The 17,036-nt window shown below is 46.7% G+C and overlaps 1 protein-coding gene across 1 annotated transcript in view; it reads right to left on the bottom strand.

The window, feature by feature from the left end:
- BCL2L1 (BCL2-like 1) overlaps positions 1-14,605 on the bottom strand; it is a 60,924-nt gene extending 46,319 nt beyond the window's left edge. Inside the window, 1 exon segment of the mRNA XM_006881420.1 lies at positions 13,905-14,605. Coding sequence (XP_006881482.1) covers positions 13,905-14,468 — 564 coding nt within the window. The 5' untranslated portion in view covers positions 14,469-14,605.
- Positions 14,606-17,036: the final 2,431 nt, after the last annotated feature.

Genomic DNA, 17,036 nt, shown 5'->3' on the forward strand with positions numbered 1-17,036 from the left:
CACCCTTCCCAATTTTGAACCATGCAGTGTTGCCCTGCTCTGTTCTGACGACTGCCTCTTGGTCCAAGTATAGGTTTCGCATTAGCACAATTAAATGATTTGTTATTAATCGACACATATTTCCCTTTAAGTCATGCTTACTCTGGTAGGTTGGTATTCTTTTCTCAGACTCATAGATGAGAATAATGAAACCAACTTCCCTAGTGTTATGCAGTTGGCAAGCGGTCAAGTTTCTAATCTTGAGTTCAGAGTTTTGTCTACAGATGTGTCAAAGGAGATCAATATATATTAACCATAATGAACCTCCCCTGGTGTGTCTAGTTGCTGACTGGATGGGTTTTACACACAGTCTGATTCAGATGTAAGAAAGGAGGCACCAGCAAGGCCAAGGTGTGGGGAATGGAAACAGTTCAACTTTAAGGGATGGAAACCAGTGTCATTCACTGCAGTATTCACTGTAGCTCTAGCACCTTGCTCACTGCACACAAAACACTCAGCAGTACCAAATGATTGAGGCAAATGAAACCAAACTGAGGACAACCCAGTCTCGCCAGAGAGGATCTAGCACCCCTAACCACCAGGTTAGAAGTGAGGACAAAGCTTTGAGGTCTGACTCCATTTCCTGTTGGACATTCCCCAATGCCCTAGTTTCCTTTTTGCAGATGGGACTTAACAGACCCATTTCACCTACCTCACTGTGAAATGATAGAAACAGAAGCATTTGGTGAATTAAAACAGTTATCACTATAATACCTGTAAGATGAGTTGTCTTGTTTTGGTTGAGGGTTGGTGTAGAGTGTTTGGGTTTTTGGTTTCTTGTGTGTGTGCTTTTTTTATTTTAAATTTAAGCCTCTTGTTTACTATAGTCAGCACGACATGGTGTGGAGGGCCATTGTATTTAAAAACTGGCTGGGCCAAGGAATTATATTTTAATCCCTTATATTTTAGAGACATTCTGTACAACACTCTTCTGTCAATTTGCTGTACTGAGGTAATTTTCGTTTGCTGTGACACTGAATCTTCTGCCATTGGGGTCTCAAATGTCATAATGGTTGCCTATGGTGGACAGTGTTTGGTGGACAGTTTAAGACTGGTTTGGAAGCAGGAGTGGCATCTACTTCCTAAACCACATGCCTCTGGAAACTCTATAAACTTGGAGAAACAACAATAGTTATAGAAATGCTTCAGACCTTTTGTTCACCTTTTGTCGTGCTCAACTCAATGGCAAACAACAACAAAAACATTATCATTATACTACGTACTATAAAGGTAATATAGTAATTTGAAGCTAAATTTTTTATGCATTCAAATCTTGGCTCTTCCTGGTACTCACCTGTAAGGCCCAGGCATGCTACTTTCTCTGAGCCTGTTTTCTCATGATAAAAAGAGGACAAGGCATCATCTACCTTGTAGGGGTTTTCAAGATTAAAAATGGACATTAAAAGCATATACTTCAGAGTAAGAGAGACATGGGTTCAGACTCTGACCTTGTCTCTTGCTAGCTATGCACTTTTCCAAATCTCAAGTGTCTATAAGGTTGGAAGAGTTGTTGATGCTGGTAAAGGGTCTATTAAATAGTAAACACTAGATAAATGCCAATAATCTTCTAGACACTCAGTGGTACCCTGGAGGAAGAAGGCATGCCATCCTCCAAGGCACAGCCACCCACTCGGCTACTTGCTGTTATCTCAGTTTCTTCACTTGAAAAATGGGGATAATAATAGTACGTACTTCAGAGTGTTGCTGTTGAGAATGGAATAAATTAATACAAGGAAAGCACTTTGAACAATGCCTGGCATAGAGCACTCAATAAATGTTAGCTGCTATTAATAGAAACATTAACAATGATATTAATCACTAAGTTGAACAAGAGGGAAGAATTGTTTAATTCTGGAGCATGGACATCCCATGGACTTATTCCAGGGAAGTCCCTTGGACAGCTGTTTATAAGCAAGTTCTCAGTCTCTCAGAGAAAGAATTTTCTAAGGACAGACATGAGGCTGGGGGCTCCTGAACAAAATCCCAGTCCTGCTGACCAGGGGGCCAGTCTCTGGGGAGGGAGTCAGGCTCCCTGGAAGGGACACTATGTTCCTGGCTCCGCCTGACTCAGGGGAACAAAGGCACGTGTGTGTGGCCAGGGAGGAGGGAGGGGAATGTTTCCCTTTCAAGAGCGGAACAAAGGATCTGAGGCATAGTTGAGTGCTTTCCAATCCCCTCCCAGGCCAGCTCCCATTCCTCAGATGATTGTCCAACAAGGTTTTCAACCTTCTAGCTTCCTCCTGAAAGGTAACTAAGGGGGAGGGGGTGGTAGACTCTGCTCCATTTCACTTTCTGCTATCAGTCTCCAAGAAGCAGGATTTTTATCTGAGAATACTCTTAAAAGTTTCTGTCCTGGGCAGGGGTAGGTGGAGACCCCTAGGGATCTTCAGGCTTAATGGATGGCTACAGGCACTATAAGTGACAGCTTTAATGTCCCTCTGGGGGAGTCCATACCTGAAACTTGCTAAGTGCTGCAGCCAAAGAGAGATCCTAGGAGTTCTGAGAGACCCCACAGATGGGCTAGTGGGAATGGGCTGACAGAATAAGAAGACAGGAATTTTCGAAATTTATTTATTTATTTAGGAATTTTCTAAATTTGAAAAGGGATGATCACAGGCAGGAAGGAGAAGCCATGTGAAGGAAATGGAGGAGGAGGAAGAAAGAAAGAATCAACAAGAGGAAAGGTTGAGATGTGTCCTGAAGAAGGAGTTTGCCGAGGTGCGACTCTAGGGATGTTACTTTCCAGTTTCCATATTCTTGCCAGTAGGAATCCGGCTGCAGGGCTGGGACAGGAAGCAGCCCATGGAAGTCACTGCAAAGGCATTTCCTGAAGAGCTAGAGAAAAACCTCTAGTTCCGAGGGGAGCTCTGGAGCCTGCCCAAAAAGCCCTGTAAGCTTGCTCTAAGGCTCCAGCTTGGCCTGACAGTCTCAATAGGGACGAAACCAAGTAGCAGATGGTTCCAAAGGCAGCTTCTTTCTGCAAAAACATTACTTGGCAAAAATCAATATGTAATGAACAGGAAGCCAGATGATGTGGCTGAAGGAGATCTGGGATGATGGTGATGATGATGCTGACAGTTAACAGTCACTATTCTCAGAGCCTTCAACATGAATTAATTCAATGACTCTTCAGAATAACTTTGTGAACACTAACATTATTGTCATTTACAAATAAAACCTCAGGCATAGCAAGGTTGACATTAAGTGATCAAATACAGATTTGAAAGCTCCAACTGTCTTTACATCTTCCTTCTGATGTGATCTTGGGCAAACTGCTCTACCTTTCTCAGCCTGACTTTCCTCCTGTGGAAAGCACATGACATCCTTCCCATCCACCTCCCTGGTGGCTATGAGAATCCAAAGGTCAGAGGGCTTTGCAACCTATAGCCCACAACTACTGAGTGGATTCCAACTCATCATAACTCGATAGGACAGAGCAGAAGTGCACCATCATGTTTCCAAAGCTGTAAATCTTTGCAGTAGTATGTAAGCTGTAAAGTGTTATACAAATATGAAGCACCATATTGCAAGACAGTGAGACTGGCTCAGGATAAGGCAGGGTTCAGAGCTGTATACAGGGTCGCTATGAGTCACAGGCAACTCATGTTGTCATGGCATATGAAAACAATATTGCAAGGTCAAAGACAGCTTACATGGAAAAGCAAGTCAAATGAACTGTTGCGGTGAAGGAGCTGCATCTGTTTACAGAAAAAAGTTATCTGAGGATATAATTCATAAAGTTTGAATTGTATTCCCCCAAAATGTGTGGTAAATCTTAATCTCTTGGCCTCTGGTCATAATTCCATTTGTGAATAGGTAGTCTTTGCTATGTTAATGAGACAATAGTGTAGGGTATATTTGAAGTCAATCTGCTTTGAGGTTTAAAACAGATTAAACAAGAGAGCAGAGCAGAGATGGAGTTAAGGTAGATGCCATGACACACAGATCTCCAAGGAGCCAGGAAGCAGAAGCTGAAGAGAAAAATTCCTCCAGGGTCCACAGAAAAGAAAGCCTTCTCCTAGAGCCTTCATTCTACATTTGCCCTTCTAGTCTCCTAAACTGTGAGAAAGTAAATGTGTGTTAAAGCCGTTCACTTGAAGTATTTCTGATATAGTAGCACTAGACACCTAAGATAAAAACTAGCATGCAACAGCCTTACTAGAACTCGCCACAAGACCTCAGACCAGTGAGGACTAGGACTCTTAAGACAGTTTACTCCATATCTAATGGGTGAAACTAGTGTCTTAGAGGTGAAGTGACTTACCTATGATGACACAGAGTCAGGAACCAAATGAGAGAATTGGAAGCCAGAGTCCAAGTGTAGAACCTGTATTATCAGCATGGTATACAAACATGATGGTACCATGATCATCACTGAAGCAATGCTAAGGTCTGCCCTGAGAATTCACCAGAAAAGTCACTAAGGATTCTAGAAAAAGGAGAATGGACATTTAAAATTCTGTGATTGGTCCCTGACAGAAGTTCTGTGAAGATGGTAAGAGTTAAAATATAATCAATGAACTGTTGTTGATTGCCTTCAAGTCGATCACAGTGACCCTGAACAAAAGACCTGAAGCCCCTCTACAACTATCTACATTTATCAAAGTTCACAGAATTTCCGGAGGCAAGTTGTTTAGGAAATGGATGCCAGTCCTATATCTTAGGTATACCCAATTGGTCTTCATTATAACTTTGTATTATTAATTGTCTCAAGGTTCAGAGAGGTGAAAGAACTTGCCCAAGGGCACACAGTCAGTGTGTATCTCTTAAATAAGGTACCTACAACAACCTACGCTATGTAGATGACACACCTTGCTTGTCAAAATGGAGGACTGGATACGTGTGCTGCAAAAGGTCAAGGACTGCAGTCTCCAATATGGACTGAAGCTTAACATCAAGAAAACAAAGATTCTTACCACTAGGACAATGGGCAGAACCATGACAGATGGAGAAGAGACTGAGATAGTTGGAGAAGAGATTGAGATAGTTAGCAGTTTCAGCTTACTCAATTCCACAATCAACGTCCTTAGCAGCAGCAGTTAAGAAAAGACGAATTGCATTAGGAAAATCGGCTCTCAGGGACTTCTCCAGAGTGCTAAAGAGCAACAATGTCATTCAAGAGATTAAGGTGCACCTAATCCAGGCCATGGCCTTTGCAATTACGTGCTATGTATCAGGAAGCTGGACAATGAATGTTGTTGTTATTGTTGTTATGTGCCGTCGAGTCGCCTGTGACTCATAGCGACACTATGTACAACAGCCCTAAACTCTGTCCTGTGCCAATCTCATTGTCTCCGACACATTCATCCCGAATGCCCCAGTCACCAAATCAATCCACCTCCCAGGGGGCCTTCCCCTCCTGCGCTGTCCCTCCACACTCCCAAGCATGAGATGTCCTTCTCCAAGGACCGGTCTCTCCTTGCAACATGTCCAAAGTATGTCAGACAAAGCCTCAGAATCCTTGCCTCCAAGGAGCAGCCTGGTTTAACCTTCTCCAGGATGAATCTGTTTGTTTTCTTAGCAGTCCATGGCACCCTCAGCACTCTTCAACACCAAAGCTCAAAAGCATCAATTCTCCTTCTGTCCTCCCTGGTCACTGTCCAGCTCTCTGAAGCATAACAAGTGATTGCAAAGACCATGGCCTGTACCAGACGCACCTTAGTCTCCAGAAAGACACCATTGCTCTTCAGTACTTTGGAGACGTCCATAACAGCAGACTTTCCCATCGCAATACGTTTTTGGATTTCCTGGCTATTGGTGCCAAGAGTGTTGACTGTGGAGCCAAGCAAATGAAAGCTGTGAACAATCTCAGTCTCTTCAGCATCCATCCTGATGCTGCCAATTGGTCCAGTGGTGAGAATCTTTGTCTTCTTGACATTGAGCCTCAATCCATATTGAAGGCTGCAGTCCTTGACCCTCTGCAGCAAGCGCTTCAGGTCCTCCTCAGTTTCAGCAAGCAGGGTTGTGTCATCTGCATAACACAGATTGTTGATAGATCTTCCACCAATCCCGATGCCGCATTTCTCCTCATAGGGCCCAGCCTCCCGGATGATCTGTTCTGCATACATGTTGAAAAGGTATGAGACAGGACACATCCCTGATGTACGCCCTTCCCAATTTTGAACCATGCAGTATTTCCTTGCTCTGTTCTGACGACTGCCTCTTGGTCCAAGTATAAGTTTCGCATTAGCAAGATCAAGTGTTCAGGGATTCCCATTCTTCTGAGAGTCAGCCACAGTTTGTTATGGTCCACACAGTCAAACACCTTTGTATAATCAATCAATGAAGCACAGATAGACATTCCTCTGGTACTCCCTGTTTTCAGCCAAGAGCCATCTAACATTAGCTACAATATCCCTAGTACCACGACCCCTTCTAAACCCAGCCTGGACTTCTGGCAGTTCTCTGCTGATGTGCTGTTCCAGTAGTTTTTTTTGGATAATTTTCAGCAGAATCTTGCTTGCAAGAAGGATTGGCCATCCACTTAAAAAATAGCAGGCCTCTGAAAACCCTATGTACAACAGAACACACGTAGAATGACAGAAAGGGTAACTGAGTATGGAAATACAAAGGAAGAGGAACAGTCGTAAACAGACACTAGTGACTGGAACATGGAATGTGAGAACCATGAATGTAGGAAAATTAGATATTGTTAAGGAGGAAATGGAATGCATAAATATTGACATACCAGGACAATAAATAGTATGGCAAAAGAATTGATGCCTTTGAGTTGTGCTGGAAAAGAGTATTGATTATATCATGGACTTTCAAAAGAACAAACAATAGGGAGCTCTGGTGGCCTAGTGGCAAGAAGCTGCACTGCAATCCCAGAGGTACGTGGTTTGAATCCACCAGATGCTCTACTGGAGACAGAGGGGCAGTCTCCTCTGGTACCGTCAGATCAGATTTGATGGTACACACACAAAATAATAAAAATTAAAACAAAAAACAAGTCTGTTCTGGAGTAAGTGAAGCCAAATTGCTCCTTAGAGCAAAGAATTTTGAAGCTCCTTCTCACATACTTTGGACATGTTGTTAGGAGGCACCAGTCCTTGGAGATGGACATCATGCTTGGAAGGGTGGAGGGACAGCACAAGAGAAGTCCCAGGACAAGATGGATTGACACAGAAATGGAGATAATAGGGTAGGTGTGTCAGAGACAGTGAGGCTCAAGATAGTGCAGGTTTTCACCAACCAGATGCTCTGCTGGAGGAGGAGGGACAATCTCCTTTAGTACCAGTCAGAGCGGATTTGACGGTACACACACACCAAAAAAAAAAAAACCCCATTTAAAAAAAAAAGAAAAAGATAGTGCAGGTTTCAGGGACACTATTATACACAGGATCGCTGTGAGTCTCAGTCAACTCAATGGCACTTAACAACTTTGCCAATGTCTTTTGCTCAATATTAGAGAAGTGTGGATGGTCAAGATATGGACTATACCCTCAGGAAGCTCATAGACATAGGAGAGCTAGTACCTGAATCCAGATCAGTAGTAATTGTTCAGACAGAAATATTTCTAGAGTGTAGAAGTACCATTCATCAAAGCACAAAGGCACATGGTTCAAATTTACCAGCTGCTCCAAGAGAGAAGGATAGGAAATCCCTCCCATGTCATTTACTGCCTCTGAAAACCTACTGGAGGGTCAGCTATAGGCCAGTTCCAACTTGATGGTACCAAACAACTAATATTCTTGAAAAATATCTAGATTGTTCATCCTCAATTTTATGATCTCTAAGGGGTTATAAAATGTTGCTTCCAAGGTAGTTAGATTTATGGGTATGCAATATGCAAGGCCTGCTATTATTACTAATCTCTTCAATACCTCCACCTCTACTTCTTGCTCCAAGCCTCTATTCTTTCTCACCTGCCAGCTGTAGGAGCCTCCTCAATGGGCTCCCTATTCAACCTGGACTGTATAAACTCTACTCAAAACCTTCCACTGGTTTTCTCTCACTCAACCAAGCCAAGTTCTCATCATGGTCTGTAAGGTCCTAGACAATCCAGCCCCGGGCTGCCTCTACCATCACTCTCCTCCTTGCTCTGTTAGCCACAGTGGTCTTCTCATTTGCCCTTAAATCCACCAAGTGTGTTCCTCTCTCAGTACATTCCCTCTGTGTCAGATACTCCTTTCTCTACGTCCTCATGTTATTCAACTCATTGCCTCAGGTCTTAGCTCAAAGATCAGCCTTTGGTGATGTTATAAAAATTGTAACACCATTTCCTTTATCAGATACACTTCACGCACCAACCTGTTTTGTTTTCTTCATAGTATTTACCACCATTTCATCTACGTTATAGGGAGCTCTGATGGTGGTACACTACTAATTCAATGGCATGCTGTTCATATCCACCACCTGCTCTGTGGGGGAATGACTGGCAATCTCCTTTCATGTGTCTGACGGTCTCTGAAAACCCAACGGAAGGTCAGCTATGAGTCAGTTTCAACTGGACAGCACATACCAACACATCTACGTTACATGTATATGTATAAATATATATGCTTATTTTCTCTCTCCTCCATTAGAATGTAAACTCCATGAAAACAGAAATTTGGTTGTTTACTGCTGTACCCCAGTAATTAAGCACATAATAAAGACACAAATACTTTTTCTGAACCACTGAATACTAAGCAAAGGGCAACTCCTATCATTTCTCTGGCTTAGTTAAGTATCTGATTCTTCAGAAACCCAGTGGGTATTTCTTTAATTAGGTATCTGCTATGCTTATGACTTCTGCTCACTTTTAAGGGAGCAAGTAGAGACAAGAAGCTGACTCTACTTCCAGAAAGCACCTAAACCTGGCTGAGAGGCAATTAACTCTATCAGAATGTCTTCTTTACAGTAACTTAAACCCTTATAAACTGCTACATTTCTCTCATTTATAGAAGTTCTTCTGGGTACTCTACATGAAAATAAGGCTTAGCCTCCTCTTCCTTCAGATATTCAAAGTCAGTGATCATATTTTCACAGGTTTAATCTTCCCTGGGCGAAACAAAAGTCCTAGTGGAATTGTCTGAATTGCTAAGTAAGAATGGGAAGATTTTCCGCTGGAAGGACAGAAGACAAGAGGATCCTGGAGTAGGGTGGCTCTTTGAAAGAAAAGAAAGGGCATGCTTAGGAAGGACCCTGCTAATTAAGGTAGCAAGAGATTATGCCTCTTTAGAAGAACTGCTCCCTGGGAAATACCCTTAAGTCTACTGACACCACACCCGGGCAAAATCAGTTGCTGAAAGAAAGCCTCAGGTGGGAGGCTGAGGGCACTGGAAAAACCAGAGAGGCTGACAGAGATGCACTTGCCTTGGGACACAGACCTGCCAACAAGTGCTGCTTCATGCAGCCCAAACAAACAGGTGATTACTGATGCCAAAGTCAAGAAAACCCTCTGGATTCCCTTGAAAACAAAACAATCCACCAACAAAAATATCTCCAAACCTGGGTGATTTTCATCTAGCAGTTGAAGGTCTCCAGTGGGCTACTGGGGAAATCTGTCTAAGGGAGTCTTAAAAATTCAGCAATGCTGAGTTTTAAGAACAGCCTGAAACGTATACCCATAAGAGCTGGGTGTTCTGAGGGGGGAGACCCTGAGACACTTCCACCTCATTTGTGGACCTGAATGAGATTACTAAAAATTTCCACATTTGGGGTTTCTATTGGGGTTTCCCCGAGAAAACCGCAGAACTGCCAACAGCTGCTGAGTATCTGCAAAGGGAGCTGAAGCGCTTCAGCTAAGCATTCATCCATGCTAAAGAAGTCAGAACAGGCAAGGACAGAAACCAGGAGACAAGTCATGAAACCTGGGAAAGGCCAAGATAGGTTTCTCCCCTACACCTCATTCAATGTTTCCATCATGTTTCCATCAGCCTAAGGGATTTCCCTGGGCAGCTCCTTCAGAGGGCCCACCTGGGTCATCACCCCTTAACTGCCCACAAACCCAATGGAAAGCACCATAAACATTTCTCTCCTTTCAGGGAAGGTCAAAATACCACCCAGCACCTACTCTAGGTGCTGATTTTGTTTCTCCAGGAGTAACTGCAGGAAACCAAGTTCAGTTCCCTGAGGGAGATGGTCATCATTAAAAGGGATGCTCCCACCCTACAATTAAGGGACAGGAAGAGCTTTTGTTCTAGATCCTTTACTAGAGGCCAGCTCTGGCAGCCAGCTGCCATTACTCCATTTTACAGGCAGGAAAGGTGATGGACAAGGTAGACAAGCAGGCTCAGCATCTCACCAGGTGACTCCAGTCATGTGATAGTGTGGTGTGCATCTGGAATTCCAGTCCTTGACGCATTATCCCATAATTAGGATACCTGGGGTAGGTCACTTTTGGCCCACATGCACATCACTGACATGGCCCAAGAAGGCTTTCATAAAGAAACAATGAACAATAAGCCCATTCTGCACGGGCAAAACCCCAATATCCACTGGACACTTGCAATGTCTGAGCTGTGCTAATGCCAGAATGTGAGGCTACACATATGCTGCTGGGAACGTGCTACTGTTCATCCTGTAGCTACCTGAACAATGCCAGGAACACAGCCCAGAGTGAGCACCTTTACAGGCATGTTTTGCTTGGCCCCGAAAGCATCTCTGGATCTCTGGGTCTATTGGTCTGGGTTGTTTTAGCTCTCCTTGGACAATCTGATGCAGAAGGATAATTTAGTTTCTGGAATCAGGAAGGCCTCAGTTCAAATTCTCACTCAGACACCTAACTAGTGAAGGGACTTGGAGTCACCAACTCATTGCTGACCCTCCAGTGGGTTTTCAAAAGCACTTAACTGCTTGAGAAGAGATTGCTCATCTTTCTCCTGTGGAGCAGCTGGGAGATTTGAACCACATGCCTTTGGGATCATTGTACCATTTCTTACCACTGTAAGACACATATAAAGTCATTTGCTGCGTGTTATGGATTGAACTGTGCTCCCCAAAGGTATGTGATGTAAATCCTAGCCTTTATGCCTTGGTTATAATTCCATTTGGGAATGCGCTGCCTCTGTTATGCTAATGAGGCAGGATTTGGATAGCATGTGTTTTTAGTCATTTTCTTTTGAGACAAAGTTAAAGAAGAGATGAAATAAGGTAGATGCAAAGACACATGGGGAGCTCTCTCCAAGAACTAGGAAATAGAAGCTGAAGGAAAAAGGACTTTTCTCCAGAGCCAATAGGGACAAATCTTCTCCTAGAACCAGCAGGCTGACTTTGGCCTCCTAAATTGTGAAAAAATAAAGTTAGAGCCATCCAACTTTTAGTATTTCTGATACAACAGCATATAATGAAAAGATAATGAAAAACTACTGTGTGAAATATATGAAATTACATGCTATGCTCATGAAAGAAGTATGTCTAGCTTATGGCCAGCATCTAAAATACTGCATGCCACATATTAGATGCTCCATAAACACCTGTTGCATAAATAAAGGAACCAACACAATGTCTAACACCCAAGAGATGTTTGATGAAAGTTATTTTTCCTTCCTCTTTCTTGAAGGGATGCTAAAAGCACCCTACAGGGTGGAATGGCCCACAGAGGAACTCCCCCACTTAAGAATTCCCCAATCTCAGCCTCCAGAAAAGTTATGAGATGCTACCTTGGTGGCCAGTCGCTGTCAGGTCAGAACAGAATGGACCCTGAGAAGGAAGTGGGTACATATCTTCCATTCAGACTCAAAGAATCCCTGAGTCAAATGTTCTTTACTCCCCCAGCCTCAGGGGGAAACAATATGCCCCAAGATGGTTGTGACCTAACTGGCTCTTCTGCACACACATTCTCTGTTCACCAGGAGGAAGTGACATATGGCATGCTGTCCAACAGGCTCTGGTCATTTTTGAACAAAGAGATGGAAAATGGAATTTCAATCTAGTAGAGACCTGATGAATTTTTGGTGCTGTTGGGCCTAACACTTCTTTCCATGTGCAAAACCAGGCGGCTGGCAATTCCCTGGCCTGGGTAGTCCTTGCAAGGAGCTGGCTGGCAGTCCAGGAACCTCTCCCAGAGTGCCTTTTGTTTACAGCTGGCAACAACCCACTTGGAATTAGGACCACTGACCATAGTCCGACAAAGTGGGCAAAGAGCCCAAGTCCTTTCTTGGAGATGTCTCAGAAGGTGTGCCTGAAGTTCTGGAATCCTGTCCCTCCTTTTTATCAGCTGAACATTATAGCTGCCCCTAACATTCAAAGCAGAGGGGAGAGGGAGAGGTCATCGCCCAAACCTACAGGAACTATTTAATCATTTATCCCTCCAGGGAGTTCATTTACAGGAGGATTTTCAAGTCTGGTCAGCCTCAGCTCAAGAGAGCTTCCAAGCTGTATCCCTTCCCCCCTCCCCAATCATGACTTCTACTGGCATGATCTCTTTGCCTTTTATAAAAGCTGGAGAAGGGGAAGAGTTGAAGTTGCAATGAAATGGGAAATGAGAGAGAGGAGGTGGAGATCCGAGGCAAAAACAGGAGATCTTACTCAGTGGGAGAATCCAGTGCTGGCCACGCCCTAGGCCCAGCCTATGGACAACTGCATTCTTGGCATTCCTGAGTCTACCGTGCATGGCTCCTTCCCCATCAACTCCTTCAATAGATGACTTATTTTCCACAGCCTGCTCAATATTCTGGGAGTTCTGAGGGGACAACAGGGCTACTGAGGCCTGCCTCTCCTCTAGACAGGAGGGAAACAAGCAAGAAAACAGGCCCACCTTGACTGTGTAAGAGCAAAAATTGCCCAGAATGGCCACTGCAAAGCAGCTGACTTAGGGAGGGAGCATTTTCTTGCCCCTTCCCAGGAAAGGACTCCAGTGTGACTCTCAGGCCTAGGGTACATCTAGGACCAAGACTAATAGTCAACTTTCTGGTGTCAAGTCACTGTGCTCACATTCTAAGATTTACATACAATACCTTCAAGTAATGAGAGCTAGTCATGGTTTTGGTTGGGGTTTTTTGTTCGGTTTTTTTTTTTTAAAAAAAAGCAGGATAAACAGAATCTCAAGAAGGTAAACTGGCCTGTTCAAGGTCTTACAATGACAGGGCTGGGGCTCACACCTGTGTCGGCTTGTTTCCAGAGTCTGTCACCAAATCTCACTCAATATTCCACAGAATCCCAGAGACTAGGGTCTTGCTTTGCCAGCAAATGCTTAGTGTAGGGGCCCCAGAACCCTGGCCGGAAAGCCACAGGCAGAGCAGCTGAAGCTCCCCAACCGACCCCAGGCAGTGAGGTGCAAAGTCCCCAGGCTTAATGTGTGACACGACACAGCAAGAGCTCCACAAACAAGCACAAAGTTGCACACTTATGGGTGGAGTGCAAACCCAGACGGTCTTTAAATCAGACAAGCCTCAGCCATCCAAAGCAGTGGTGGGAAATTCTGACTGGCGATACCCTGACCTGAGAGGACAGCAGCATGTACACAAACTCCAAAATAAAGGGGGCTTGTTTTGACAGAGGATTGACACCTCCAGAGGTGAAAAGATGAAGGGTCCGGTGGGCCAATGGTCACTATCCTCTGCAGGCCTTATATTCAATGCCCTTGTGGGTGGTGGCCACTAGGTCAGGGTGAGGGACCACTGGACTAACTTTGTGCCAGGCTTTGACCTGAATGGACACACCATGTTTTCCTTGTCTAAGAAACCAGAGCACAAGTATGAAAGAGCAGGGTCATGAAGGTGACCAGAACGAGAGATGCCAGGTCCTGCAAGAACTGAGTCATCTGTATTTCCTAACAGTTAACTCTTAGTGTTGAAATGAGACCAGGCCACAGCTCCAAATCACCAAGTCTCCAACCATTACCCAGCACAAGAGGAAGAGACATAAGGGAAAAAGGCTGTTGCAGATCTCTGACCAGAGGCTGAGGAAATGGGACACCCAAGGGGCGTGGTCCTTACCCAGCCGCCGTTCTCCTGGATCCAAGGCTCTAGGTGGTCATTCAGGTAAGTAGCCATCCAAGTCGCGATCCGACTCACCAATACCTGCATCTCCTTGTCTACGCTTTCCACGCACAGTGCCCCACCGAAGGAGAAAAAGGCCACAATGCGACCCCAGTTCACCCCATCCCGGAAGAGTTCGTTCACTACCTGCTCAAAGCTCTGATACGCTGTCCCTGGGGTGATGTGGAGCTGGGATGTCAGGTCACTGAATGCCCGCCGGTACCGCAGTTCAAACTCATCACCGGCCTCCCTCAGCGCTTGCTTCACCGCTGCCATGGGGATCACCTCCCGGGCATCCAAACTGCTGCTGTGGCCGGTGGCTCCGTTCACCGCAGGGCTGTCTGTCAGGTGCCAGGATGAGTTGCCATTGATGGCACTGGGGGTCTCCGTGTCTGACTCTGTCCCTTCTGGGGCCCCAGTCCTGTTCTCCTCCGCATCACTGAACTGACTCCAACTGTATCCTTTCTGGGAAAGCTTGTAGGAAAGAAAGTCAACAACCAGCTCCCAGTTGTTCTGAGACATTTTTTTTATAATAAGGATGGGCTCCACCAGTCCATTGTCCAAAACACCTGCTCGCTCACTGAGTCTGGGCTCTGCTTAGAGGTTCACTTCTGACATCCAAGGCCAAGATATGGTTCTGAAGGGCAAGAAAGAGCTTCAGGAAGAAAGACAGACAATTAGTATGTATGCCAGCCACTCCGCACCATCCCAGTCCCCTCCAGGTACCGGAGCCCCTGTGGCTCTTATAAAGGTCTCGATCTAGCCTCCAAGACTTCCACAAAGTCAAATTGAAAGCCCCAGCCGGCTTTGAATCATCACACTTGCCTCTTTTTTTCTGCACACACCACCCCCCCCCCGACCCACGACCCCCATCTTCAGGAATCGCATTGCTCCCCCCGACTTTGCCCCCCCCCCCCCCCCGGCACTCTAATCTCCCTCCCCCCTTTTTTTTTCTCAGAAAAGCCTTCCTCGGAAAGTCACCCTCGCGGGCAGGTCCCCCCCTCTACGCCACCTACATTCCAATCCGTCTCAGGCGAGCAGCAAGGCAGGTGCAGCCCCCGGAAGGTCTTTTGTATCCCAGGGCTCGCGCGGAGGTGGCAGCCGGGATGCCGGTTAAGTCAGCCGGCCTCGCGGAGGCTGGCAGGAAGCACAGCTCCGGCCGGAGGGCTCATGCGACCCGGCGAGCTGGGAGGCCCGCAGGCGACACCGGAACCGCGGCGCTCAGGACCCGGCCCCCTGGCCGGCTTCCTCCTCCATCGCCCGGATCGAGGGCGGCCGCACGGCAGCCGCGGCCTCCCACCGCCGGGAGCCCAGCCCCCTCGCTCGGCTCGCACGCCCCTTGGCTCGCCGCCGCCTGCTGGGAGCGGGGAGGACTCTCCCGCCGGCGCTGCCCTGGGCTCCAGCCTCTAGTGCGGCTTAGTCTTTCTTTCTTTCTTTTTCTTTTTTTTTTCTTTTTTATTTTTATTTGCCTTTTTTAAGAACCGGCTCCGGGTGAGGCTTTTCTGGAAACCCCGCAGGGACTTTATCAAATGGGGCTCAAGGCTCCGAGGAAGGGAGGGGGCAGGCGGAAACAGCCTCGCCACTGCGATCGGGCTTCGGAAAAACCATCCTCGGCTCCTTCCGGGAGGCTGTCGGCCGGGGACCCCCCACACACGCCGCTGGTTTTCTTTGAATTTCCCAAAGGCCCTGGACGTGGCGGTGGCACAGGGGGACTGCCCGGTCCTCCATCCCCCCGCCCGGACACAATGGCCGCCGGCGCCCCGCACAAAGACGGGGTGAGGGTGCAGCGCCCGGCCTCCTTTCGAGTCAGGAAGTGGGGTCGAGGGCCATTCGAGCCCCCTGTCACCCCAGCCCCCGAGCTGAGACCACGTTTTCCCGGGGGACAGGCCTACGGCGACTTCCCGGCGCCCCCGGGAGGACTCGGGAGCGGGGACTACACCTCTAAAGACAGGAGTAGGGGGGCTGCGGCCTCGCGGCTTCTCCCGCACGCTAGGCCGGGTACCCGCCGAGCCACCGCCCCGTTGCTAGGCAACCCCTTTTCCTCAGGGGCTCCCCCTAGACCTTTCTGGGGGGAGGGGTCTCGCCCCCGGCGGCCCGCCCTAGCATACCCAATCAGCGAGCCCAATAGGCACGCAAACGGGACGGCGAAGGCTCCCATTGGGCGCGACGCCTGTCACGCACAGGGGAGGCGGTGCTCTCACCTGCGAGCGCCGCGAGCCGTGGGGGGCCACATCCCCCTTCCTGGGCCCCGTAGTATCCAGATACGGGAGCTCTTCACGGCGGACTTCCACGTCGCGGACGAAGACCGGCCTACCTGGCTGACTGCTCTGGCCTTCCTTTCCGAACAAGCCGGCCTCAGTTTCCCTGAAGAGACCGGGGCAACTTGCAAGCTCAGTCACTTCCGGTGCTGCGGCAGCGCGCGCGAGCCCGAGACGCAAAGGGAGTGCGCGCCTTAAGTAACTGGCGTCAAGACCTGGGAGAGGGCGCCCCCTTGCGCAACATGTGGGGAATTCGGAGACGTAAAGAATCAACATTTACATTCATTCCATTCATTCATTCATTCTCTTTGATGAACCCGTTCATTTATATGTTGAGGAATCATCACGTTGTAACTGAGAATAGAAGCCCTAGTTGCTCAGTATTAAAGCGCTTAGGAGTTAACGGAAAGATCGGCAGTTCAATTCACCAGCTTCTAAGTATCCTGGAAGAAAATGTAGTCAGCGTCCATAATGATTTACAGCTTTGGAAGCTCTGAGAGTAGTTCTTTTTGAATCGAAAGTAATTCGCCAGCAACGGTGTGGTTTGAGAACCTTATCTCAGGACCCAGCTCTGCCATTTGGAAAAGTTAACTCGGGTTTTTTTTTCAGCTGTAAAACGAGTAATACCAACCTCACTCACACATAGGGTTATTGTGAAGATCACAAGAACTATTTGTTAAGTCCAGAGAATAGTGTATATGCATATCGTTAGTATAAGCCGTATAAATTTATGCGACAAATATTTATTGTTTGAGTTGCTGAAGATAGGAACAAGACAGACATGGTTCCTGATTTCATGGAGACTTACACCATACAGATGGATATAGGCAGT

This window comes from Elephantulus edwardii, unplaced genomic scaffold (genome assembly GCF_000299155.1).
Source record: "Elephantulus edwardii isolate Elephantulus edwardi_28Jun2011 unplaced genomic scaffold, EleEdw1.0 scaffold00015, whole genome shotgun sequence".
Classification (NCBI taxonomy): Eukaryota; Metazoa; Chordata; class Mammalia; order Macroscelidea; family Macroscelididae; genus Elephantulus; species Elephantulus edwardii.